This window comes from Mustela lutreola, chromosome 10 (assembly GCF_030435805.1).
Source record: "Mustela lutreola isolate mMusLut2 chromosome 10, mMusLut2.pri, whole genome shotgun sequence".
NCBI classification, from domain to species: domain Eukaryota; kingdom Metazoa; phylum Chordata; class Mammalia; order Carnivora; family Mustelidae; genus Mustela; species Mustela lutreola.
Window position 1 is genome coordinate 8,665,966 of NC_081299.1, and position 23,646 is coordinate 8,689,611.

Below are 23,646 nucleotides of genomic sequence, written 5' to 3' on the forward strand. Positions count from 1 at the left end.
ACATAACACCCATCAACCTGTTCTGTTTCTTTCGCTTGCCTTGTGCTTTCCTCCTGGAATGTGAGCTCAGTAAGTGCAGGCACCTGCTCACCGCTGGAGACTCGCAGCCTAGAACGGGGTTTCTAGTGCTCCTGACTTTGGGCCACGTAGTTGTCGTGGGGTTGTCCCGTGTCTTGTAGGGTGTTAAGCAGCATCCCTGGCCTGTACCCCCTTGATGCCAGTAGTAACTCCCCCCTGTTGTGTGACAATTAAAAACGTCACCAGATATCGCTAAATGGCCCTTGGGGAAGATATTGCCCTGGCTTAGAACAGGGCCTGGCATGTAGTAAGTGCTAAAAAATATTGAATAAATGAGCAACAACATTCCTTTGACCTTTATTATGGCCCTGCTTTATGAATAAGACAGAAGAGTGAAAAGCCAGGGGTGGCAGGGCTGGGGTCCAGTGTGTCACCCTCTGGCTGGGATGTTTCTCTGGGCTCTTCTTCATGTTGTGCTTGGGTCCTCTGAGCCTGGGGTGCTCTCCCTAAAGTGCTCCCTCCACTCCTGTACTTCCCCACCTGAGCCTGTGACGGGGCCACCCACTGGCAATGACTCAGGGCCCCGGTAGGCATGTGACCTGCCCAGAAGCAGGCAGGGAGGGAAGCTGGGGGTTAGGGAGGAGAGGGGGTGCCACCAGGGGAAGGGGAACAGAGTAGAGATGTTGCCTGTCCCAGTTCCGGATGCGCTGACGGGCCAGGGGGAAGCAGTATTGATGACCTAGGGGAAGGGCCCAGGCCTCAGAACCAGGCAGACCTCAGCTCAGATCCTTCCTCTGCTGTTTACAGGCCATGTCATTCTGTCTCTGGGAGTCTCTGTGTTCCCCTCTGTAAATCGGGGAACAACCCCTGCCTCCATGGCTGGCGGTCAGGGCTGAATGTGATCCACGGGCCACAAGGGCTCCCGAGCGGCTAGCCGAGCATCTGTGGTTGTGCTGGGCCTGACCTGACTCTGGGTGGAGGGGCGGTGCTCCGGCTGCGACAGGGACCACCATGGAGTGTCTGAGCCGCGGGGCCCCAGGGTGTGGGGGATAGACCTCCAGCTACCCAGAGCTTCTGCCCAGCGTCCCTGAGCACAGCTCAGTCTGCCTGCCTCTTCCTGGCTGTCTTTCCTACCTTATTGCTCCTTGCTGCACTTGTCCAGCTGCCCGGCCTTGACCTTAGCATGTGGCCACGCCCAGGGGGTCAGGGAATCTCAACCCTACCCTGTCCATGAGTTACAGGTGCTCTGTGTCCCTTGAGGGTGAGCTGGGGTCACATTTGGTGCAGTACAGAGGTATCTAATGGTCTGGCTGTGAAGGGGATGTCCTGGCCATAAAGGGGTTGTCCTGGCCTCAGCTTTCCTGTCTGCAAGATGGGCCTTTCAGGCTATCTCTAAGACCTCTTCCATTTCTAACCTCTGTGATCCGGAAGGGAGGATCCCCGGAGGCCATGCCGTCCCTTCTCCAGCCCCCAAGGGATTGCTGAGACCGCAAGACCCTGAGGAGGGAGCGCTGGCCTGGGTGTCCGGAGAGCAGAGCTCCCCGGCTTGCTGTGTGACCTCGCTCGGGTTACTTAGGTTCTCTGAGGCTCAGCATCCCCATCCATCAAACTTCGCACCCCTGATCCCAACGGTGTCTTTGGAATGCTGGGGAAGCGCCAGCTTTGCACAGGGTTGCCAAAGGCTGCAGACCAAGGCGGGGAGGGTTCCAGAAGTTTTCCCAGGAAGGAGAGCCCAGCACTCCCCACTGTTCATATCTTGGCTTCCCAGACCGTCTTCCTGCTGACCTCAATCCCACTTGCTGTGCCTGGAATGCTTTCCTCAGCTCAGGCACCGCGGGCATCGAGAATTCCTGGCGGCCCGTCAGCTTGCTGCCAAGACAAGACTCGGATACCTTCAGGCAGAACAGGATTCGTGCGTTTCCCGCCTCCCTGGCCCTTGGTAAAGTTCAGCAGCCAGCCCTGTTGGGGCCCCAGACTGTGGGTGAGGCAGAGCTGTGGGCATCCACTGCGGCGCCTGCTGTCTGCGAACCCACAGGTTCAAGGAAGCTGGGTGGGGAGGGACGGTTTCCTCAAAGAACCCCCCTTTGTCACCTGACGTGGGCATAGGCCCTCCCCGCTGGTTCGGAGTCCTGCCAGCCCCTTCACAGCCCAGGGCTGTGGGCACTTGTCCCCCTCTGCTGGGCTGTCGACTGTGGGGCCAGGACGCTGAACCCCACCCCTGTGGGGCCTGCGGTCATTTTCCACCATGGCGTGTTGTGAGGTCACGGGATGGGGCAGTGACGTCACTGTGGTTTGGGGTTCTCAGGTTGCGCACCCAGTCGGAGGAAGTGTCTGTTTACCGACTGGGGTTCGGAAGAGCAGGTTTCCTTCTGCCCCAAATGTGAGCCGTGCTGGGGGAACGGGGTAGGGGGGCAGCTGCCCAGGAGGCCCCAGGCTGCCTCTGTGGTCTTGCCTTCATCCTGCGTGACACCGTCCTGCCCCTCTGAGCCTCTGCATCATCTTTGCAGAGGGGCAGGGCCATGTCTCTGGTGTCACCTGGGCAGGTTTACGATCACTAGACTGTTGGTTCGCTTTCTAGAACAGGAAGGCCCATCAGCCCGCTCTTTCACACCGCGTGAGGCATGTGGGCACGGAGGGAGCCTGCGGGACCCACCTCCCAGGCCCCGGGGGGCCACCGCCCTCCCCGCGTTTGTAGCAGATGCCGGGTGGGCACGCGTGGGCGAGATGGGCAGCGTGGAGTGTGCACTGACTTCAGGGGGCACAGGCTGGGTCTGTCTCTGGAGCGCTGGGACCTCAAGGGGCCAGAGACAGTGTAGAAATCCCCAGAGGCTTTTGTTTGTTTTCCTTGGCTGTCCAGACAGCGGCCTACCCTCTGTTTCACTCTGAGCTTGGCCTTGAGTGGGTACGGCGGCCGTGGCCACGGGCCTAGGGAACTGAGTGGGCCTGGCCGGGGGTGGGGGGTGCGGAGTGGGGAGGGATTTGGGGACAGGCAGGCTGTGTGCCGGTATCTTCTGGGGTGTCCGTGGGAGGCCCTGACTAACACTCATCAGGACAGATGCCAGAGGCTGCAGAGGGACTGGAGCGTGAGGCTGGGAGCTGGGGGTCTGGTCCTGCCTCGGCCTCCTGCTCTGGAAGGCTTGGCTGGGTTCCTTCTCCCTGAGCCCCAGCTGCCTGGGCTGGAAATTGAGAACAGCAAGGACCTCGCACACCCCTGCCTCTGTGTCCTTTGGCCCCACGTGTTAGGCTGGGGGAGGTGGTGCAGGGGTGGGCGTGGCGTGCAGGTCTGGCGCCCGTGTGGCCCCCACTCAGAAGGCCCCGGTCTGGACTTGACAGTGACTCTCCTGGGAGGGGCTCCCAGCACTTTACTTTAGTTCACAGGATCTGCCCCCTCCTGCCCCCCACCCCGCATCCTGGGCCCCCTGGTCACCCCTTCCTCCTGCTGACCCACCAGGGCCTTCTGTCTGCCACTCGCAGAGACTCCGGGTGTGGCTTATTCCTGGCGTGCTTGTTGCCTGCTGCTTCTCCTCCTGCCCCTTCCTGTCCTGCGTTCCCAGGGGTCCGGAGCCCCCTCCCTCACCTCACAGCACGACTCTCTCCCTGTCCCCCCAGCCATCCCCCCCCCACCCCACCCCCGCACCCCAGATGGCTTCACTGTCTTCCAGGCCTGGCCCCTTGGTCACTGCCCTCATCTTTTCTCGTCACTTTCCTGGCTCTGCCCACACATCCTGTCCTCTTCCGGGTCCTCCTTCTGGGGTGACCCCACAGGGATGCCTCTAAAAGCTGAGCCCCGAGGGTGGGCAGGATGGGGGTGAGTGGGCACCGGAGGGGGGATGGTGTGGAGGGAGGCATGGAGGGGACAGTAGCTGGACTAGTGCTGCGGGAGCGAAAGCCTCATGAGGAGAAGGGATGGCCCACGAGGCTGTTAGCTGTTCGGGCCGTTAATGCGAGTAGTAAAAAATGTCACGTGGGAGCCCTGTGATATGGGGAATGTTTACTAAACACCTCACATGTCTTTCTTTTTTTTAAGATTTTATTCATTTATATGAAAGAGCATGAGGCAGTGGGGCGGCAAGCAGAGGGAGACGCGGGCTCCCTGCTTGGGGACCCCTACGTGGGGCTCGATCCCAGGACTTTGAGATCATGACCTGAGCCGAAGACAGATGCTTCACCGACTGAGCCACCCGGGCGCCCAGCACTTTACTTGTCTTATTTCACTCACTCCTCACAGTAGACCCCCGAAGTGTACACTGTCTGAAAAGATTGATGTTTATTAACTTCATTTCTTAAACAAAAGAACTCTCATGCTAATAAGGGGCAAGTCTGAATTCAAAGCCGGGCAGCTTCACTCCAGAGTTCCTCTTTTGGCACCGTGCTCACCTCCTATCGGGGGTTGAGGCGATGGGGAGCTACTGATAGTTTTAGAGCAAGGGAGTGACTAGAGCAGAGAGTGTAGATCACTCTGGCCTTGGTGGGCAGGCCAAGTGAGGTGGAGACTGTATAATAGTTGAAGCCAGAGTCGCACCAGAATAGGAAGCAAGGATCGAAGGCTTCAGGTAGGGAAAGGAGCCTTTGGACTAGACCCAAGACCTAGTGTGGGACAGAGATACTCAGGAGGAAGAGGAGTTGTCTCTCTCCATTCCATCCTGAAACGCAAGGCACGTCTGCCTTCAGCCCTGCCCCAGCCCCAGCCCGGCGATTCTGGTCATGGTCAGCCTCATGCATTCCTGGAGCTGTCACTGGGAGCCGCAGGGTGACCCTGGCCTCGGTCGCTTGGGCTCCTGCTGGGGTGCTCTGAGACTGGGCAGGCTGGCCCATTCATCCCAGGTGTGGTGTGAGATGCGATGTGCCCCCAGCTGGCGGGGGGGGCAGGACTTCTGGGGGGTCCTCGCTCTGTTGCCAGGGTCCCGGGGGACTCTGAGCTCCTCTCGGAGTTTCCCCTTTCCCCCTCGGCAAGGTGGGGATAAAAGTCTCTGCTGCTTCCCACTGGGGCTGGGGGAGTGCAGTGAACCAAGGGCTAGGGCTGACATCCGGGGGTGGGGGGCGTGCTTCACGGGGCCAGGCAAGGGTCTCCTGCCTGCCCTGAGCCCTGAGTCCTCACAGCCCCCTGGGGAGGGGGACAATCACTACCCCCATTTTATAGGCGAGGCAGCTGAGGCACAGAGGTTCAGCCCTGTGCCCAGGCTCACAGCTCACTGGAGGCAGAGCCAAGATTCCACCCCAGATGGTCAGGCTCCCGAGGAAACCACCACCCGGATGTAACGGTGGTCACCGTGGCTCTGAGGGACCTTATCTGAAAGTTGGTCTCCCCCAACTAGGGACACACCTCTCCCTCTCTCTCTGTGAGCCATTTCCTGCCCTGTTCTCATGCTGACTCCAGCTCATTTCAACTAACTGGAAACAAAGACTTTTGCTTCTGTTAAACAGTTCAGCATCTATTAGGCACCTGCTGTGTCCTATGCCCCGGGCCTGGAGCAATGAGTAATAAAAACCCAGCAAGTAACATTTGGCTCTTACTGCTGTTGAATCATAATGGCCCTATGTGGCGGAGACTGTGTTTGTCCCCATTTTGTAGACCACAGATGTGAGGCTGCAGAATGGCAGAGCTGGGACTAAAACCCGGGTGTCTGGCTCGCAGCTCCTACTACTGTGTGTAGAGAGGGGCTTGGAGCCTGTCTTGGAGGGGGAGACACTGCAGAATGGACAATGAACCAAACAGTGGTCTAGACGGGCACTATAGAGATCTTCCCAGGTTGTGCCTGGGGCCTTCAGGAGGGACCTCCAGCCCCATCTGGGAGTTTGGGGAAGGTTTCCCTCGGGTGACAGTGGAGAGGACTCTTTTTTTAAAAAAAAGTATTTTATTTTATTTATTTGACAGAGAGAGAGCGATCACAAGTAGGCAGAGAGGCAGGCAGAGAGAGAGAGAGGGAAGCAGGCTCCCCGCTGAGCAGAGAGTCTGATGCAGGGCTCGATCCCAGGACCCTGAGACCATGAGATCATGACCTGAGCCGAAGGCAGAGGCCCAACACACCGAGCCACCCAGGTGCTCCTGGAGAGGACTCTTGAAAGAAGTGGGGAGTTAGCCAGGGGTGTGGGGGAGGGGGTGGGGGGTCCTGTTCAGGCGAGGAAACGGCAGGAGTGACGGGAAGGCATGGGAAGAGCGGGAAAGAACCAGGGAGGCCATGGCAGGGATGCCCAGGTCCCAAGCTCGGGGCATTGAGCTTGGGCCCGAGGGCAGTGGAGCCGATGGTTTTCAAAGGGCCAGCTTGGCTATAGGAAGGTGGCGTGGGGTCCATCTGACAGGCCTGGGGACCCAAAGGGAGGGAGCTGGAGCCCTGGTGCTCCGCACAAAGCCTGGTCCCCTAGCCGGATACCAGCCCAGGCTTCCTGTCTGCCCCGGACTCACTTCGGAAGCGACATCACAGGCAGGAGACATAGAGTGGGAAGTGTCACCCCGGGCCGCCGCCTCTGATGTGGTCCCTCTCTCCATGACAGCAGACGAGCCTCTGCTGCCCCAGCCATGCTGCGGGCTTGGCCCGGCCTCATGTGGCTATCCCTCCCCGCCGCACCCCACAGTCCCCGGGTCTCCCGCAAACCCCCCACGATGGAGCCGTAGACAGCTCTGCCACCCCCCACCTCCCACAGTATCACAGGGCCCCAGGGGGCTGCCATGCAAATGATGGGGTTTCTCTATTGCTTGAAGATGGTTTCCACCTGTGGAGGGGTCCCTCTGCGCCGCCGCAGCCTCTGCACCTGGGACCCCAAAGACCCTTCTGGGAGAGTCACTGCGTCTTCCCTCCTCGCTCGCTGAGTGTTCTCAGAGGGGTCACTGTCCCTCTCAGGGCCCCTCTTCTGTAAGACGGAGGAGGGAGACAAGGCCACAGGGTATAAAACTGTCCAAGGCCACAGGGAAGCGGACGTGGCTGTGACGAGCTTCTGTCTCCCTCTGGGTCCCCTTCTGTTCTTGGACCTAGTATGGAATCTCCAGGGGCCTCTATGGCTTCATCCCTAAAATGGGGTAATGGTGACCTCCTTGTGCCGGTGCAGGAATAAAGGAGAGAATGCGTGCGGAGCGCAGTGCTGTGTGTAGACAGTAGGCGTCTCTCCTGGGTCTGCACGGTCTCCCTGTCTTTTCGGCTCTGTGCAAAGGGTAGGTGTGAGAGGCACGTGCCACTCCCCACAGCCTGAAGCCTCTCCCTGGGTCCCCTGCCCATCTTCTCTTCTGGCCCTCTCCCCTGGGCTGTGACCCCTTCCCAACAATACAGGCATCTAAGCTGGCGGTGGGAGGGTCTCCAGAAAATTCGAAAGCCTCCAAGTCCTCAGAGATGTTGCGCTCACAGTGGCAGGAAGAGCAGAAGGCTCGGTGCAGAGAGCTCTGGGAAGACCCTGCCGGTGGCAGCCGCTTCTCCTTCCCCGGGCCTGCCCTGCTTTGCCTTCCTCGCTCTCACTGTCTATTTATAAATAGGAGGAGGGACGGAGGGCCACCACCTTGGGGCACATACAGGGCTGGGGCTGTGCTCCAGGAGCGGGAAAGACAGGAAGTCAGCTGGGGCAGGGTTGCCCAATTCCCCCGGAGAGCGGAGAGCGCTGACTCAGACTCCAGAGTCAGGCTCGCCCCGGCCTCTGCCGGCTCGTGGTCCTGGTGCGGTGTCCACCTCGAGCTCCTCCTGGCTCCTCCAGGAGGGAGTGAGTGGGGAGGGAGGAGGTCAGGAGGGGAGGGGGACACGGGCAGGAAGAGGAACTTTTGACTCCTCAGGTTGACTCTCGTCTGGCTATAGCTTTGGCCCCAGCAGACCTCCGAGGCTCACTTGCTTTTGGGAACTGCCATATTGCTGTCCCTTGTCCTGGACACTGTGTCCCTGGGTTTTGGCCGCTCACCCAGGCTCTTCATCTTGGGGGGGCCGTCACCCCTGCAGGTGTTCCCCTAGAGCGAAGCCCCTTTGAGACCGCCTGAGGCAACTACCCCAGGAAGCTCGCCTCTGGCTTGTCGGGTACCCCCACCCCCCGCCCCAATGAGGCTTCCACCCCACTGTCATGGCAGCCGGTCTGCTGCGGTCTCCTGACTTGAGCTCGAGGAGTAGGCCTGGGGTTAGCCCATGGGCAGCCCTGCAGCTCCAGTGGTCACAGGTCAGTCTCCCCACACTTGACCTCAAAGTGGGAGGGAACGACTTCCTTCCCAAGGCCCACATGAGCCATCCTGCTTCTCACGGGCCCCGGGCAACTTGCTGCCCTCCTTGTCTTTGCCTTGTCCGTGTTTAGCTGAAGCCAAGCAGAAGGGCCCAGTTCGAACATTCCGTCTGACAGGGGTCTACAGCTCAGAGCCTTTGCAGACCCTGAGAGCGCCGCCAGGGGGGCGGTTCCCCTGGGAGCTGGGCAGCAGGTGATGGACCCGTGTTCAGACCCCCTGCCTTCGTTCCTACAACAGCCCCTGGAGGAGGCAGGGCAAGGCCGTGTGTCACCATTTTACTGGTGACAGTGTTGAGGCTCAGAGGCGGTAAATGACACCCACAAGTCACCCAGGACCAGCACGTGCACCCAGACACTCTAGCTCTCCTCCCGTGATGCCAGGTTCTGTGTCTCGGGTTCCTCTCCTCCCTGAAGCCCCCTGCACAGGCTGCCCTCACCCTGGGGGAGGGAGTGAGGGGCGGAGGTGGGGGCCTGCCCGCCCCTCCCGGCACCCACTTTCAGCCTGGCCTCCCACCCCCCACCCCCTCCCGGCTCGTTTAGTCTCTCCGCCTCGCACGTGGGCGGGCCACCCACTCACCCGCCCAGCCCTCTGAGGTCTGCCGAGGGGCCTGAGCTTTCTGACACCTGTCATTAAGAAGCCAGAGCTGGGGACGCCTGGGTGGCTCAGTTGGTTGGATGACTGCCTTCGGCTTAGGTGGTGATCCCGGAGTCCTGGGATCAAGTCCCGCATCGGGCTCCCAGCTCCATAGGGAGTCTGCTTCTCCCTCTGACCTTCTCCTCGCTCATGCTCTCTCTCACTGTCTCAAATAAATAAATAAAATCTTTAAAAAAAAAAAAAAGAAAGAAACCAGAGCTGGAGAGGGCTCAGAGCACTGAGGAGGCCCACAGGGCCATTTTCCAGACCAGGAAACTGAGGCACAGAGAAGCCAGTTACTGCCCTCCGAAGGCGGAGTGCCTGAGTAGGACAGGGAGGCCCTCTTGATGGGCCCAGGGGCGTTGGAGTCCAGTCTCCCTGGGAGCAGGGGGAGGAGATGAAGACACCAGCTTCACGCCAGGGAGGAAACAGGGCTGGAGACAGGAGACCGTCTGAGGCAGAGTTTCCATCTGTGACCTCAGAGTACGAACGGCGCGGACCGGGACGAGGTTGGAGAGAGGCGGCGGGGCGTGCGACCGGCTCTGCACGATGCTTGGCTCGGAGCGAGCTTGGGAGGAGGCGCTGCCCACGTGTCTGTGTCCTGCGCCCGTGTCTGTGTCCTGCGCCCGTGTCTGTGTCCTGCCCCCGTGTCTGTGTCCTGCCCCCGTGTCTGTGTCCTGCGCCCGTGTCTGTGTCCTGCCCCCGTGTCTGTGTCCTGCCCCCGTGTCTGTGTCCTGCGCCCGTGTCTGTGTCCTGCGCCCGTGTCTGTGTCCTGCGCCCGTGTCTGTGTCCTGCGGCCGCACCCTGCCTAGCTGCCTGGCCTCCTCCCGGCCTCCTCCTGGCCGGGCCTGCGACACACCACACCTGTCCTTCCAACGCCTTCTGGCCCAGGCAGGGCGGAGACTGGGACCGGGTCGTTGCAGTAATGTAGCTCCTGGAACGCCGGTGTTTCCTGTTGAATGAATGCACGCTTCCCCTTTTGTCCCTGACTTTCCCCACCGTCCAGTGGGAGGTTGCTGTGGTGTCCGAGGCCCCTGCGGGCCCCCAGCGGCTACACCTCCTTCCTGCCCCCAACTTCTGGGCCCCGACCTCCTTTTCCTGGGCTCCCACGCATCCTTCCAGCGCTTGGCAAAGCTGAGGCTAGGGACGGATCCTCTCGGGAGCCCCGCGACACAGGCAGTTCTGAGAGGAGCCAGGCGTCAGGTGGCCGCTGCCCCCCGCCTGCTGCAGAGGACCGGCCTGTTCTGAGGTTCCTGTTGGGGGGGGGGGTTTCCCCTTGGAAACCAAGTCGGGGCTGAGGTCAGAGGATGGTGGCCTAAGGCGAGAGGGGTCCCCCCGCACTGGGGTGTATAGGAGAGCCCGAGTGACAGACAAAAACTGTGCACCCCTGTGAGCTGGGGCCCTGGTCCCCTCGTGGCACGGAGGCAGATGAACGGGGGCCAAGGGCGCTGCAGTAACCTGGGGACGAGGAGCTGGCGCCTTCAGTTGTTCTGAGGAGAGGACAAGGACTTCTCCAGTGGGACCAGTACAAGAGTCACACCCCAAGTCCACCCCACCCTTCTTGGATGAACTCAGACAAATGACTTGATCTCCGTCCGCTGTGAGATGGGCACACGCCCACCAGCATTTTGGGGGCAGAGGTAGAGCGTGGGTGCTTGGCACACAGTAGGTGCTTGAAGATCCTGTTGTTTTCCTGCCTCCTCCAAGGGCCAGAGCTGAGAGCCTGGAGGAGTGATGGAGGCCACGTGGTGGGAGGGAGCGCTGAGCTTTGGGGGCACCTGGGGTCCCGGGTCTATGTCGAGGGGGAGGGAAGCTTGGGCCCCATGATCTGGAGACCTCCCACAGGAAGGGAGGCAGGAGAGGACGGGCGAGTCGTGTCACCTCCCCTCTAGGCACTTCCCCTCTGGGCGGCTGGGAGGGTCCGAGGGGAGACCCCGTGCGGCCATGCATCTGGCGCCTCGTACAGTTGGTCCTGGGAGATGGCAGGTGCTCAGTCCGCCCTGTCCGGGGGTGGGGGGTGGGGCATGTCGAGCAGAGGGAAGGCAGCTGCAACCCCGATGTGAGGGTGGACGAGGGGGGCCCCGATGGCCTCCTTGTGCGTGGTCCTCCGTCAGCCTGCCACCAGCTAGGCCTGGGAATGGCCTAGAACTTTTGGGAGACCAAGGAGAGGTGGCTTTGCTTCTTTTGGTCTCTATTCCACACAATCGGGGGGGGGGGGGGTGCCGCGTAACACTGTGTGTTAGATAGGCCCTCCTTCCCTCATCTCCCTGGGCTCCCCCCCTCCCCCCCTCCCCCCCCTCCCTCCTCACCCCTCCCCAACCCTCCCCTGCCTCCCTCCCTCCTTCCTTTCATCTAGTTTCCTTTCTGCCCCTTATTTATGATCCCTGCTGTCATTCTCCCCTCCCCCCATCCATCCATCTTCTCTCCAGTCCCCTTCCTCACACGGGGTCACGGATTGTCCCCCCCCCCCCGCCCCCGTTCAAGGAGTGGTTCAGCGTCATCAGTGTTTTTCAGATTTTTACCTGGGAACCTTGCATTTTGGAAGATTGCTAAACTGCTGAGTAAATTAAGTTCTATCCAACTTATTTCCTCATTTTAAAATGTCAGTCAGAGCTCCCTCGTGGGTGGGTGATATGTGGGTCTGAGCCTCCCCAACAGCAGCCAAAGGATCTAGAAGCTTCCATAGCCCTGCATTCCCCGGAGCCCGTTTGCCCCGTTTGGGGGACATCCGGAGACCCCTGGCCCATGGGGCTCCTGGGGCTGTGGGCCAGCACGGCCTCTGCTCTGGAGAGCTCCACAGTAGAGGGAGTGAGTGACCTTTTGTCCCACTCTGCAGAGGGGCTTTCTGTTCCTCATTGTTGAGCCATGACAAGGCTGTGGCTGGTGGTTTTTTTTCTCCTGTCCGAGTGGATAAACAAGCCTGGAGATTGCTCAAGGGAGGGCTGATCCCCCCTGCCCGCTGCCAGCCCCTGGGCTCTGGGATCACACAGAGCAGCAGGAGGAAGTATAGGGAAGGGCTTAACGAGACTGTGACTGGAAAAGGCCCTGGAGGGGAGAGCTCAGGGCAGTGGCCTGGGGAGGCTGTGTGAGGGGGCGGACTGTGGGGGTCCTGCTGCCTGCCTTTGTCCAGGAACCCTTGGCCTGTGGGTGGAGAGAGAACATGGACTTGGCCAGGGCAGGGCCCTTTCCCATCAGGCCTTTTGGACCCTGACAGGAAATCCTCCCCCTACCCCGGCCAGGGCAGGCCTCCTGGGACTGCACCCCAGGAGCTGCTCTGAGGGTGAGGGTTTCTCTCTGCCCGTTGGAGCTGCACCGGCCTGGTGCTTCTCGGCCGCATGCGAGTGAGGGGCCTCCCTAGGTACTGCCCAGGGTCTGGTGGTGATGAAGCCCACAGCATGATGGGTCAGGTGGCCTGGAAGGGGTCTGCAAGAGAAGGAGGTAGAGCCCTCCCTGCTCTCTGGGGACAGGCAGCTGCCTCTGGGGTGCTCAGCTGGAGGGAGAGACACAGCCCCTTCCCTTCGGGAAGCCGCATAGCCACAGCCTGCAGGGAAGCCCGTCTGGGGACAATCAGGCCCCCCACTGCGGTTGGTGTGCAGTTGAAGCATGTATAGAAAGGGGGCTGCAGAAAGTATGATTTCTCGGGCTCAGGGCTCCCCTGGCCTTTGGTCTCTGGGTCTCCTGTCTGTACCCCCCCACCCCCCCATAGGTCATCTCGCTCCATGCCTGGGTGCCAGGGAGTCGGGTTGTTCAGCAGTGAGGCATCAGAATCCCGTGGGGGTGGAGGCTCTTTTTCTTCCTTTCTTCCTGTAGTGGACAGCTTCTGGGCCCACTCCCTGAGCTTCTGCCCCATCTGTTGGGGTGCGGGTCATTAGGAACATCGTTGGTGCAGGTGTTTCAGACGCTGACAGTGAGCCTCACCCCAACCATGAGGAGCCCTGATAAAGGACTTGCTTCCTTCCCCTTTTGTCCAGCCGGCTCTAGGACCAGATGGGGAAGGAAGAAGGACTGGGATTGTGTGTATGTGTGTGTGTGTGTGTGTGTGTGCGCGCGCGCACGCGTGCACGTGCACACACACACACACACACACACGCAGGCAGCCATGGGCGTGCAAGCTTGTAGTCCCGGTGGGGATGGAGGTTACATTTTTAGGCTCTGTGTTGTGCGGAATGGTTCCCACTTCCCTTGCGAGCCCCCTGTGTCTTTCAGCCTCACTGGAGGGGGTTCGGCCCTGGCTCCGGGATGGAAGGTAGGCTGCAGGGCCAGGCCAGTGTGGCCTGGGGCAGGATTGGACCCCTTGCAGAATGACCTTGTAATGAAGCCCACTGCTTAGGGTAGTGAGCCCTGAACACCTGCTACGGGCCAGGCTTCGGGGTAATAACCAAGCTACGCCCAACCCGCAGGCTCAGAGGACTCCCAGCTAGTGGGGGCACAGCCCCGGGTGACAGGAGCCCTGGAGGAGGAGGCCGGGATTCTGGGTCTGAGTGATGATTCAGGGTGGGGTGTGGGCTGGGAAGCCTTCAAGGGGTGCTGCCGGCAGAAGAGATACATGGAGTTTTGTCCGAGGAAACGTGAAGCTGTTCCGGGCGGAGGAGGCCGTTTGGGCCAAGGCGTGCGGGCAGGAAGAGACACAGATCGCTGTGTCACAGGGATCCCCTGTCCTGGGGGTCATCTCCGCGTGCCCCAAGACTTCCAGCCGTTGGCCCCAAGCCATGGGTGGTCAGGGTGGGTGTGGCAGTCCCTGCCAGCCCGCTCCCCCTCCCTGCAGGGCCCGGCACAGGCTCTGGCAGGCATGACTCCCGGGGTCGGGGGGTGTCTCTGGGGCGTGAACTGTACAGTGTCGGTCCCTCAGGGATGCCGGGGCCCTTCCTGGGCAGCATGGGCGGCTGGGGCTGGACGCTCTCCTGCCACAAGGGGACCTCAGGGGCGTGCAGTGGCATCCGCTGCCTGGAGCACCTGGAGCCCTTGGGTCAGCACCTGGCGCTCCCGTAAGTGCTAAGGGCATGGTCACTGTCGTCATTGTCGTCATCGACCAGCATTCATCTACGGAGCCCCGATTCTGTGTGGGCCCTGTGTCAGGGTCTAGAGAGGATGAGGCCGTTGTTTCTGCTCCTGCGTCACAGATGTTTGTGGTGCGTGCGTGTATGTGTGTACACGTGCATGTACGTGTGCACACGTGTGATGGTGCATGTGCACCCCCCACCCCACTTCAGCATAATGAGCTGATTGTCTGAAGCGGCTGTATCCAGTGTTCAGAGAGAGCCCAGAGTGGGGAGGAACCTGCCACAGCTTGGAGGAGTCAGGGAGGGCTTCCCAGAGGAGGCAGCACTCAGCTGGAAGCACCAAGGGGGTGATTCCCAGGTGGAGGAGGGAGAAGGAGGCATCCTAGGCAGAGAGCCACTTTGTGCTAGGCACCGTGGTCCTCTGTGACTGAAGCTGCTGCCTTCTGGGCAGCCTTGTGCTTGGCCCAGAGCTAGCCCCATGCTCCGGCCATCTGGCTCGGTGCCTTCACCAGCAGACATGCATGTGTGACTGTGAGGCGGGGAGAAGAGGCAGGGAAAGAAGGTGGGGAATCTCCTGTCTACCTAACCCTCCACGGGAGATGTCTCCACATCAGGAGAGCCCCAACAGGGAGAAGGCCAAAGGCTCACAGGCCCCAGGACCTCCATCCTGTGGTGTTAGGGTGACAGGATCCAGGGGTGGCTGTCTGATGGCCGTCCTTCCCTTCTCCCTCCAGGTGCCATCGCTCCCCTATGCTCCAGGGCCTGGAAGCACCTGCCGGCACAGAGAGTACTTCAACAAGAGGGTCCAGATGTGCTGCAGCAAGTGTGCGCCGGGTGAGGGCAGCCTGGGGCCCTGACTCCTGGACACCTGGGGCCCTGGGGACCGGTGCCTTGCAGGGAGCGGGGTAGGGTCCTAACTGACCGTTTGAGCTGAATTCCTTTTAGTGCCATGAGATGGTCCCTTGCTGCCTCTTGCTTCAGGGCCTTGGCACATTCTGTTCCCTCTTCCTGGCCTAACTCCCAACTCCTTTCCCCAGGTGAACTCCTGCTTTTCCTGTAGACCTCAGCTTAGATGTATCTTCCTCCAGGAAGCTTGCCCACACTGCCTGGTTGGATCCGGCCCCTCCCATAAGCTCCCACGGGCCCCCGGGCATCCCCCATAGCAGCAGCTCTTCAGCTAGCAGTCATGGCTTGGTTCCTCTTTTGTCACCTCCACGGCGTCCTCCCCTGGGACAGGGGCCTGTGGGCTTGTTCTCCACGGACTCCCCAGCGCCTGGCACATAGTGGGTGCTCAGCACATATCTGACCGAATCGATGCGAGCTTACCCATTTCGTAGATGGTGGGCCTGAAGCCTGACCCCAGCTGGGAGAGCTGAGTAGGTGTCTTCCGTCTAGTCGTTCACTGATACCCACATTCCTGTGCCATTTATGAAGCACCGTCTAAGTGCCGGGCACTGTTCTAAGTGTTGGGAGTCCAGCAGAGAGCAGAGCAGACCAAATCCTGACACTCATGGATTTTGCATCTAATAGAGGCACAGACAGAGAAGCCAACAGAGGAAATAGATGTGTGGTCCTACCCAGAGTGAATGCTGTGAAAAAAACAGGGTAGGGTAAAGCCTGATGAAGGAGGACATGCTTTTTGGTACAGGGTGGTCAGGGAGGGCCTTTCTGAAGAGCCAACCCTTGGGTAGAGACATGCAGGAGGTGAGGGAGTAGGTCATACAGATACACAGGGAGCAGCCTGCCAGGTTGGAGAAGCAGCAAGTGCAAAGGCCCTGAGGTGGGAGCCTGTTTGGGGAACTTGAGGAACAGTGAGGCCAATGTGTGGCCCAGAGACAGTAAGTTAGCAGGGGCCACAGTAAGAGTTTAGATTCAGAAGCTAGGAAGCCATTGGAGGGCCCTTGAGCCATTAGCCTGAGGTGTGGGCAGGCGTATGTGTACCTGTCATTGCCCATGGCCAATTGAAGAGACCTCACAAGTGACTCCTTTTCCTGTTAACTGGCAGGGTTAAGGTAAGAAGTTACTGGATTAGCACAACAGTGAATGTGGCAGGAGAGTGCTCCAGGCTCAAGAGAGAAACTTAAAGCTTTGCTCTGGTGTTCTCCCATCTCCTGGCATGCCTTCTGTCCAGGCCCACAAGAGACCCATGCCCTCATCGTTGATGGGAAACCAGGGACTGCGTTCCCATTAGTCGTTGTAGTTCACACCCACAGGTGGAGAATTTTAGCCAATGATAAAGAAGAAAGGAGCTAGTAAAGCTTTTCTCACTAAAGTGTGATTGACTAGCCATAGACAGTTCCAATGGTGGAATCCCAGCCATCTGGAAAGAGCAGAGGAAAAGGCATTTTATGAGCATCAGGGCTTTGGCCATGGAGGGGCAGCTGGGGCCCCCAAGATGTGAGATGAGTCGGTGAAGGACAGGAACGCTTTCAAAGAGCCTCCTCACCCAGGCTTCAGGATGCTGGGGCTCAGGGCGGGGTGGGGGGTGGATGAGCCACTGACCTCTGGCCCTTGCTTCCTCAGGCTTCCATGTACGATCGTTCTGCACCAATACCTCAGATACCGTGTGTGCCCGCTGTGAGGACAGCACATACACCCAGCTCTGGAACTGGGTTCCCGAGTGCTTGAGCTGTAACTCCCGCTGCAGCGCCGGTGAGTGGGCGCAGAGAGCGGGCTGAGCCCTGGAACCTTCCCCTGGCTGCTGTGCAGCCCAGCCCCTGCGGCTGAACGCTGGCTAGGATTCCCCCAGGCCAGCTGTCTTTGTGCCCCAGAGCATGAGGTTGTAAGCGGACAGCCCTTCCCTGTTCACCAATGGCATTTTCTTTTTCTCTCTTTTTTAAGATTTATTTATTTGAGAGATAGGGAGCAAGCGGGAGGAAGAGACAGAGGGAGAGGGAGAAGCAGACTCCCTGCTGAGCAGGGAGCCTGATGTGGGGCTTGATCCCAGGACCCTGGGATCACGATCTGAGCTGACTGTCTGAGGCATCCAGGCATCCCCCTCCAGGGCATTTTCACCCTCTGTCTCACCCTATCCTGTCCAACAGCCCCATGGGCAGAGAGGCCGAGGGTAGCAGGGAGAGAACTGTGCCCATTTTAGAGCTGAGGAAGCCATGCCCTGGAGAGCAGGTGCACTTGCTCATGGAGATGGAGATGGAGAGAGACCGCAGGTGTTGGGACTGCACAGCTGGTGTTCTCTCCGCCCCTGCTGTGGATTGGTGGGGGGGAGGTACTGTGCCAGCCTGTCAGGGAGCAGAGCTCTCCAGGGCCCAGCTAGGGGGGTGGGTGGGTGGAGTGGGCACGTGGTGGGTGGGGCCGGTGGAGGCAGGGATGACCCTGGGTGGCCTTCTGGCTCTTGCAGACCAAGTGGAGACCCAGGCCTGCACTCGGGAGCAGAACCGGATCTGCACCTGCAGACCAGGCTCGTACTGCACGCTGCCGAGGCAGGAAGGGTGCCGGCTGTGTGCAACCCTGAGCAGGTGCCGCCCGGGCTTCGGCGTGGACAAACCAGGTATGGGGGCAGGGCCAGCAGTCCTCAGGGTCCCCCGGGGCCTCTCCTGCGTGGGTGTCAGCGTGACAGCCCTGGGATCATGGGCAGTGGTGGCCAGGTGCTGGCTACCCAGCCAGCTGTCCAGCCCTCCCCCTCGCGTTCTTTCCTCCAGCACGCAGGATTAGGGACCTACTGTGTGCTCAGCCTTGGGGGGGTCCAGAATGGGACCAGCTCTGTGTGTGCGCACGCACGTACATGCTCACGTGTGTGTTTCAAGAGGCAGAGGTGCAGACCGAGGTCCGTAGGCCCCTCAGACTTCTCCCAGGGCGCCCGTGCTGAGGCCCACTCGTTCTACTGAGAGTCTGGGTTGGTGAGGGTTCCGATCTTTCCCTGAAGGAACTGACACTTCAGACGTGGTGTGCACTCCCTGTGCCCCCGGGACCTTCTCCAACACGACATCATCCACGGACACTTGCAAGCCCCACCAGATGTGAGTGGCTGAGTCGCCGGGTTCTGCAGGAGCAGAGAGGGCGGCCCCAGGGGGACCGTGTGGTCTAGCGCAGAGAGCAGCCCTGGCGTGGGTCCTGAAATACCCCCCCCCCCCAATTCACTGCCTGGGGTCAAAGCACTGGGGAGCCTTATTCTCATCCGGGATGGCTCAACCCATAGTGGGCTGGTGGGCGGGTCCTAGCTCAGCCAGCAGGTGTACAGTAGCCTTGGCCTGGAAGTCAGCACATGGTGGGGGGCATGGGGCAGCCTGGGGCAGGGCGGGGGTGGGAGGGACAGAAGGGGTGGGGTGGCACCAGTACTGTCTCCTGCATCCTGGCTGCTGGGACTCCTTGCCTGCTGGTCTGTCTCCCGTGAGCGGGCCCAGCCATGCTGAGACCTTCTGGCCTCTGTTGTCGCCTAAGCAAACCTCCTCCTCCCCCAGCTGTAGCTCCGTGGCCATCCCGGGCAATGCCAGCATGGACGCAGTGTGCACCTCCGTGCCCCCCAGCCTGGGAATGGCCATACCCCCGGCCTCCATGTCCCAGCCAGGGCCCACACGATCCCAGCGCACGGAGCCAGCTCCAGGGCCCAGCATGGCTCCTAGCACCTTCGTTGTGTTGCCGATGGTTCCGAGCCCCCCCACCGAAGGGCTCAGCACAGGCAACATCTCTCTTCCAATTGGTAAGTCCCAGGAGGGCTTGTTCAGCTGCTCTACTATCTCAGAGTCTTACCGAGTGCCCTCTGCAGGCTGGACCCTGTCCTCTGTCCCAGGAGGTGGGTGCTGGTGAGACCTGTCTTCTGCCAAGACCTGGTGCTGTCACTGAGGACAGCTGGTGGGGGTGGGGAGGGTGTCAGTGTTTTATCTGCAAGGGGAGATGGTCTCCTGGTTGCCGTTTCTAATGAACTCATTAGCTGGTGGGCTGGGCCAGGTCACTTCACAGGTTTCCCTTCTGGGGTTAGGACTCCAGCAGGCCATGGATCTCAAAGTGGTGCCCCGGGCACTCGATGCGGCCAATAGACACATTTCGTTTCGTCTGAAGTTTTTGGCTTGTTGTCTTATAATGGAATTTGAGAGACCCCAGCCTGGGCTTACCCCCCTGTGGCATCCCAGACATCTTCGGTCATGGACTTGGCTGCTTGGGCCCTGGTGCGTTTGAGTTTGCTTTCTGCAGCTGCCTCGAGCTTCTCTTTTTCTTTCTAGGACTCATCGTAGGCGTGACAGCCTTGGTTCTGCTGATGATAGGGCTGGTGAACTGTGTCATCGTGACCCAGAAAAAGAGTAGGTTTTCATGCCTTCCTTTTTCATATGTTCATCCATTTGCTCGGAAGCTTTCCTGGGGCTCCTCCCGTGAGTCCAGCACCGGGCGCAGCCGTGTGGGTCAAACACACCTGGACACGGCAGTCCTGGTCCCGCGGGAGCCCAGAGGCGGGCAAAAGGCTTTGCCTTCATTTACCTACTAGGAGGCAGGATGCCGTCTGGGCATGCAAGGGGGTAGCTGTCTGGGATTCTTGTCTGGAAGTCCTGGGGGATCTCTCCTGGCCTTCTGGAGTAGGTGGTATCGGGGCTGGGTCAGATTTCCGTGGGAAGACGTGTGCAGGACAGAGAAGGCACACTTAGGAGAGGGCGTGGTGTGAGCAAAGATGGGGCCGCTGGAGAACAGTTGGGCGTGGTGGAGGGGGGTGGGGTCAGCTGGGGAGCTGGGGCGGGGGCTTCTGTGTAACTTGTCTGGTGGGTGATTGCTGCTGCCCGGGGCTGGGCCTACTCTGAACGGTTCTACTTGGGCCCCATGCTGCCCTCCTCGTTAGAGCAGGTGTGGCCTGAGGAAGCCGCTGTCTCTGACTTGTCCCCTCTCTCTTCTTTACAGAGAGGCCCTTCTGCCTACAAGGAGAAGCCAATGTGGTAAGTGTCCCTCTGCCTCTCCCCTCCTCCCCTGGTCTCCCTCCTGGTGGGCTGTGTTGTTCCCACGGGAAGTCGTGAGTTCTGAAGGTCGGCTGGTCCGTCTGGTGTGAGGCGGTGTGCAGCCCTGAGGGGCCGAGGAAAGGCCAGCCAGTGTGTCCTTGGGGGTTAGGCAGCCCTTCCTGGGCTAAACGAGAGTGTGCGTGCGAAGTGCCCCATCAGAGAGCAGGGGGTCATTGGTGTCGTCGCGCACCTGGTCGCCGACCCCTGTTGTGAGGCTGGCCAGATGTGACATTCCTCATGACCTTTGTCTCCTCCTCTTTGGAAGGGGACAGTGTCTGCTCAGCCCCATGCAAGGGCTGTGCGGCTCGCTTGGGGGCAGCAGTTCTCAGTGTCTCCCTGAGGCCTCACAGACATCTCCTTCATGGGGGTGCCCTGGCCTTCCAGACTGGGCCCAGCAGGGGGTCGTCTCCGGGGTGGAGGGTTGGGGTTGGGGCCCTGCGTCCTGCGCTCTGTTCTGACCAAAGCAGCTCGCCTTCGATCTTTTTTTCTAAAGTGAGGTCTGTGAGGATTTTGCTAGAACACTGGCAGGGTAGCTCATCGGTTTCTCCTCAGGAAGACGTTCGGTTGCAAGTGACTTAAAGCAAAGGGGGTTTGTCTTTTTCACGTCCCAGAGAGTCGAGGGGCTGTCAGCTGCTGGCACCATTCAGGTGCATCCTTCTGTGAGGCCCGCAGGACCCCCGGCTCTGCCCCCTTCCACGTGTCGGCTTCTGTTCTCTTGCTTGTGGCCTTACCTTGTGAGATCGCGGGCCCCACTCTGGATGTGACCTTCAGGTCTGAGGCAGAAAGAAGTGGGGAACGTGGCCAGGCCAGCAGTGGTCAGGAGGTCAGGAACTGTCCCCGGAGCCCTGGGTGGGCTTCTCTTTTCTTATTGGCCAGAGCCCTGCCGTGGGACCACCCCTGGCTGTTCCCAGCCTCTGTGGGGGAGGAGGGGAGGGACAGGGCTTGGGAACGGGTGCCGGATGAGCCAGAGCAGTGTGTGCTGTGACCTCCACCTGGTAGGCAGGGGAGGTTTTTTTAACCCACTTTACAGATGAGGAAATAGAGTCTGAGGAGCTCCCTCTGTGTTCCCAGTCCTGCTTGGTCAAGGTCTCTCAACTTCAGCCATTTTAATATCTGGGGCCAGATAAGTCTTTGTCACGGAGGTTTGAGGGGTAGGGGGAAGCTGTCCTCTGCTCTGGGGGCTGTTCACCAATATCACTGGTTGTTTCTCAGGAATGACAGCTGAAATTGTTTCCGGATATTGCTTAAGTGTCGCCTTGAGGCCAGAATTGCCCCTGATCCAGAACCACCATGCTAGGGAAATGCTCCACCCTTGGTGGCCCAGAGCACGAGGTTTACACAGGGAATTGGCCTTGGGAAGGAGCAGAGACTGATCTCAGCTCCTGAAGTTGCCGGCAGGAAAAGAATTGCAGAGGGGAACGTGACTTGCCCAAGGTCACACAGCAGTGTGTCTCTGGCCCATCTGCTCTGCAGTGTTGCTGCAGACAAACGTAGGGGCTTAGATATGCACAGGGCTTCTCAGCCGCCACCCCCCCCCCCAAAGGCCACGCCTTCCTCTCCTCTGGTTTTGGTTCAGGGGCACTGACAGCTGCTGCCTGGCAGGGTGCAGAGCAAGGGCTCCCTCCCGGCTCCTGCCAGCCGCTCGGCTCCTGCAGCCCGTGTCCCCACCAAGGGTTTCCCAGCAGTCGAGGCAGCAAATGTGTCTTGGGCGTGGCCCTGTGGCCTCCACTTCCCCTTTCCGTTCCCTGAGTTTCATGTTCACTGAGAATAACTTGATTATTTGCTGAGTGCGGTTGAGCGAAGAGCCCAGTGGTGTGCTGGTAACCGGCTCTCTGGGCTGCTAAAAAACCCAACAAACCCCGACTCTGATGGGTGGTGTTTGCGCACAACACTGCAACCGTTCCCACTGTGGCCGGGTTCAGGCTCCTGAGAGCTTCCTCACTACTTAGTGGGGAAGCAGCCCGGGAGTCCCGCCAGGCCCTTCGCCTGTGCCCCCATGCATCCCCCGGGAGGGAAGCCCCACCACGATTGCGTGTTGCTGCTCAGGAGATGAACCCAGGGAGGGTCAGGGACCCGTGTAAGGTTAGACACCTGGGTGAGTGGCCGAGCCTGGGTTTTGCAAGCTCCATGGGAATCCGCAGGCCTCTGCCCGCGCCTAGGGTGGGCCTGCCCCTCACCCCCGCCGGGGCCCTCTGCTGCCCCCTCTCCCACCCGTGCCCCCACGCTTGGCTGGTGCCCAGCTCTTCCTCGGCGGTGGGCCGCTGTCCCTGCTTGGGGGCTGGGGTAGGAAGTGCAGAGACCCCGCGCCTCCTGTCCCTCCTGCTGCAGGGGTAACACCAAGGCTCCGTGAGGGACAGTGGCTTCCCTCCGTTCGGAAGAGGCCGGCAGATCCACGTGTGTGAGCTCACCTACAGTCACTCCCATAGACGCGCCCCGGCAGGGCTCACGTTTCACAGCAGAGTGAATGTTTGTGAGGCGAGGAGCAGAGCATTGCTGAGTCTCACAGCCTAGGCTACAGCCCAGGCTCCAACCCAGGCAGAATGATTATTGCCCCAGGTGTCTTGCCTAGGAAATTTGGGCTCAGAGAAGTTCAGGAACTTTCCCAAGGTCACACAGCTGATGAGAGTGGCCTGGCACACCAGCCTAGGAGGGCCTCTCCTCACCAGCCCCAGCACGCACATGAACTTACCACTCACAGATATGCACCCTTCCCCCCCATAGACAGGTGTGTGTGCACCCTTCACACCCTCCACCCCCACACCTGTACATTCAGATGTGAGCCTCACGAGCACGTGCTCGCACAGGCAAACACGGAAGCCGTGGGACTCTGGAGGGCCTGGCTGGGGGCTCTGTCCTGCCCATGGCGGGGCTGGGCCATGATCAGGGCGGGCTGTCTGCAGTCCTGTGTTTTTGAGCGAGCCTCCTCAGTACTCCCCGCCCGGCCCAAGCGGTAGAACTCAGGATCCATCTTCCCCGCTCAGAGCCTACTTGAACTTTGCTACTTGTGGCTTGGGGGGGAAGAACGCGGACTGTGACCTTTGGGGGTTCCTGTTCTTTCCAGCCCTAGCCACGAGCAGAGGAGCAGGGTACTGGCCCCAAAAGTCCCTTCTCTGGAGGTAGTGAGGTAGTGAGAAGTGACATTTGGATGGCCCTCCGGTCCCTCCTTCTCCTCCCCGTCCAAGTCGGAGCAGGGTTAGAATGCTGTCCAGTGGCCTAAGTCAGACCACCTGGGCCAAGCTTCAGCCTGCACTTGAAATGCCCTCCATCCCTCCAAAGCCAGGGGCTGTAAACCAGGAAGGCAGCATCTCTGCTACACTGATTCTCTGTGCCTCTGCCACGGACCAGACCGGCCCTGTGATACGGAGCCGGGGACTCACCCTCTCTGGGACTCCGTGTCCTCAAGGGATAGCTTATAAAAAAGACCCTACAGTCTGATGACAGTGGGCCGGCCTCAGGGAATTGAGGGCTGGGGCAGGCTCATTTGTGGGAGAGGCCGTAGCCCTGGTAGGCTGGGCTGGGGGCTGGGGGCTGGCTAGAGTGAGTGGGCTGCCCAGAGCACACTTGAAATTGTTGCTCCCTGGGGAGCCCGGGGAGCAGGAATGAGGCCAAGGGGTCCCAGCCTTTCCTGGGGAGCAGGGGCTGACATACCCCCATCCCTATAGCAGAGGCCTGCCGTCTTGACCCTCACCACCCCCCTTCCTCTTCTGTCCTCCTGGTTGCACCCCCCCCCCCCCGCCCTTCATTTGCCGTGGTTGCCATCCCGACCGGACCCTTGCATCCTGCCAGGCCAGGGGCCAAGGGCAGCAAATGAGAACATGAGCCCTTCTGTCTCCCTTTTTTCTGGGATCCAGCAATCAGTAAGAACCCCAAGGCA

The 23,646-nt window shown here is 60.2% G+C and overlaps 1 protein-coding gene across 2 annotated transcripts in view; it reads left to right on the plus strand.

The window, feature by feature from the left end:
* Positions 1-23,646, plus strand: part of TNFRSF1B (TNF receptor superfamily member 1B) — a 33,283-nt gene that overhangs the window by 3,769 nt on the left and 5,868 nt on the right. For both annotated transcript variants that reach the window (XM_059135630.1, XM_059135632.1), the window contains exons 2-8: positions 14,571-14,670; positions 16,360-16,488; positions 17,195-17,344; positions 17,720-17,813; positions 18,255-18,493; positions 19,014-19,091; positions 19,678-19,712. In XM_059135630.1, coding sequence (XP_058991613.1) covers positions 14,571-14,670; positions 16,360-16,488; positions 17,195-17,344; positions 17,720-17,813; positions 18,255-18,493; positions 19,014-19,091; positions 19,678-19,712 — 825 coding nt within the window. The remainder of the gene's footprint in view (positions 1-14,570; positions 14,671-16,359; positions 16,489-17,194; positions 17,345-17,719; positions 17,814-18,254; positions 18,494-19,013; positions 19,092-19,677; positions 19,713-23,646) is intronic.